The sequence below is a fragment of the Citrus clementina genome, unplaced genomic scaffold (assembly GCF_000493195.1).
Source record: "Citrus clementina cultivar Clemenules unplaced genomic scaffold, Citrus_clementina_v1.0 scaffold_8, whole genome shotgun sequence".
Classification (NCBI taxonomy): domain Eukaryota; kingdom Viridiplantae; phylum Streptophyta; class Magnoliopsida; order Sapindales; family Rutaceae; genus Citrus; species Citrus x clementina.
This window is the reverse complement of record NW_006262022.1, coordinates 18,959,465-18,961,112: the sequence shown is the minus strand read 5'-3', so window position 1 is coordinate 18,961,112 and position 1,648 is coordinate 18,959,465. Positions and strand designations below refer to the sequence as shown.

At 44.5% G+C, this 1,648-nt stretch overlaps 1 protein-coding gene across 1 annotated transcript; it reads left to right on the top strand.

The window, feature by feature from the left end:
- Positions 1-391: 391 nt before the first annotated feature.
- On the top strand, positions 392-1,648 carry LOC18034983 (F-box protein At2g27310). The gene has a single exon (XM_006424091.2). It carries the CDS (start codon positions 510-512, stop codon positions 1,560-1,562), a length of 1,053 nt encoding a protein of 350 aa, XP_006424154.1. The 5' UTR covers positions 392-509; the 3' UTR covers positions 1,563-1,648.

The window sequence follows — 1,648 nt, the reverse complement described above, 5'->3', positions numbered from 1 at the left end:
AGTAAGGTTTTTTGAACTTTGGGTTTTTGGATTCAAATGAGATCGACCTAACAAACTATTTTTGTGATTTTCCAATATTATTGTTGATTAATAAATAACTTTGTTAATCAATAAACATAAAATAACAATAGTTGGAGATTTTAAAGATAGTTAATTCATAAATCGAGTCAAATAAGGTAAGTTAATTTATAAATCGGGTCAAATATGATATCTAAAGAAGTATTGTAATTGTAAATTAAAATTATTTTAAATCATACCCTATTGGCTATAGTGATCGAGTGGTGAATACTCATTTCTTTCTTAAAATCGAGTGTTGGAATATTTTCGTATATATTACGTCACTGCGAAAGTATTTTCAAAAGCCATGGGATTACGAAGTACTTTCCTAATAAGACAAAAAAGATTTTCAGACAGCCACTTCTGACTTTGTAAAATTATCTTCCTCACCCCTATAAATAAATAAATAAATTCAAAGCTTCTCTTATCACTCTAGAACGTGTTAAGATAAAATGTCTTCTTATTCCTCATCGTCGTCGACAGTCACCGTCGATGATGACATCTCCGCCGTCCCTCAAGACGTTATCCAGACCCACATCCTCACGCGCCTCGACGGCCCCGCTCTCGCCGCCACCTCCTGCGCTTCCTCCCAACTCCATGCCCTCTCCACACAAGACGATCTCTGGCGCCAAATTTGCACCGCCACGTGGCCTTCCATCACTGACGAAAATGTCAGCCGCGTCGTCTCCACCTTCCCCTCCGGCCACCGCTCCTTCTTCTCCGACGCCTTCCCCGCTCTCGATCACCTCCGCCAGCCCTCAGAACGCAATCCCGATCGTCATCTTCCTAATGAGCTCGTCTCCTGCGTGGATATTCATTATAAGAACGCCCTCATTGTATCAAAGACCCACGTGATTGAAACGGCGACCGCTTGGTTTTATGCGGCGCCGCTTCGGGTCGATTTGTTTGACTCAAAAGACTCAGTTTTGGCACCCACTCTGCATGGAGGTGAGGGTGACACGTGGCTCAAAGATCTTGAAGAAAACTTAACGCTGAGTTGGATACTAATTGACCCATTCAAGAAACGTGCGGTTAATATATCGAGCGGGAGAGCGGTTGCCGTGGAGCGGCAGTGGTCGGCGGGAGATGTGCTGCGGGCGAGGTTCGCGACGATCATGGCGGGAGATTATAACAGTAGCGGACGGTCAGGATCATCAGAGATGGAGTACGTGAAGTGCGAGGTGGCGGTCACGTGCGTGAGGAGTAAGGAGGAGGGAGGGGAGGTGCACGTGAGGGAGGTGAGCATGCAAGTGGAGGACATGGAGGGGAGGAGCTTGAGCGGGAGGGACAGTTTGGTAATTTTGCAGGAGGCCATGGAGAATGGGAAGAGGAGAAAGAGAGGGGAAGGGGGGCAAAATGGGAAGGTGAGGTATGAGGAATTTACGGAGAGGAAGAGGGTGAGAAAAGAAAAGAAAGACAAAAGAGAGAGAGTTTTGGATATGGCTTGTATTTGTGTAGGGGTTAGTGTTTTTTTTGCATTATGGTTCTTCATTTTGTACGTTTAAAATATCGATGGGAGAAAGGGGAGAAATAGGCAAACAAAAGGGTTTGGAGTTAGTTCATAATTCGTTTATTCAATTAATTTTGCTAA

Excerpts from the sequence above, each read along its gene's own strand:
- LOC18034983 (XM_006424091.2), top strand. The coding sequence starts at position 510 with ATGTCTTCTTATTCCTCATCGTCGTCGACAGTCACCGTCGATGATGAC.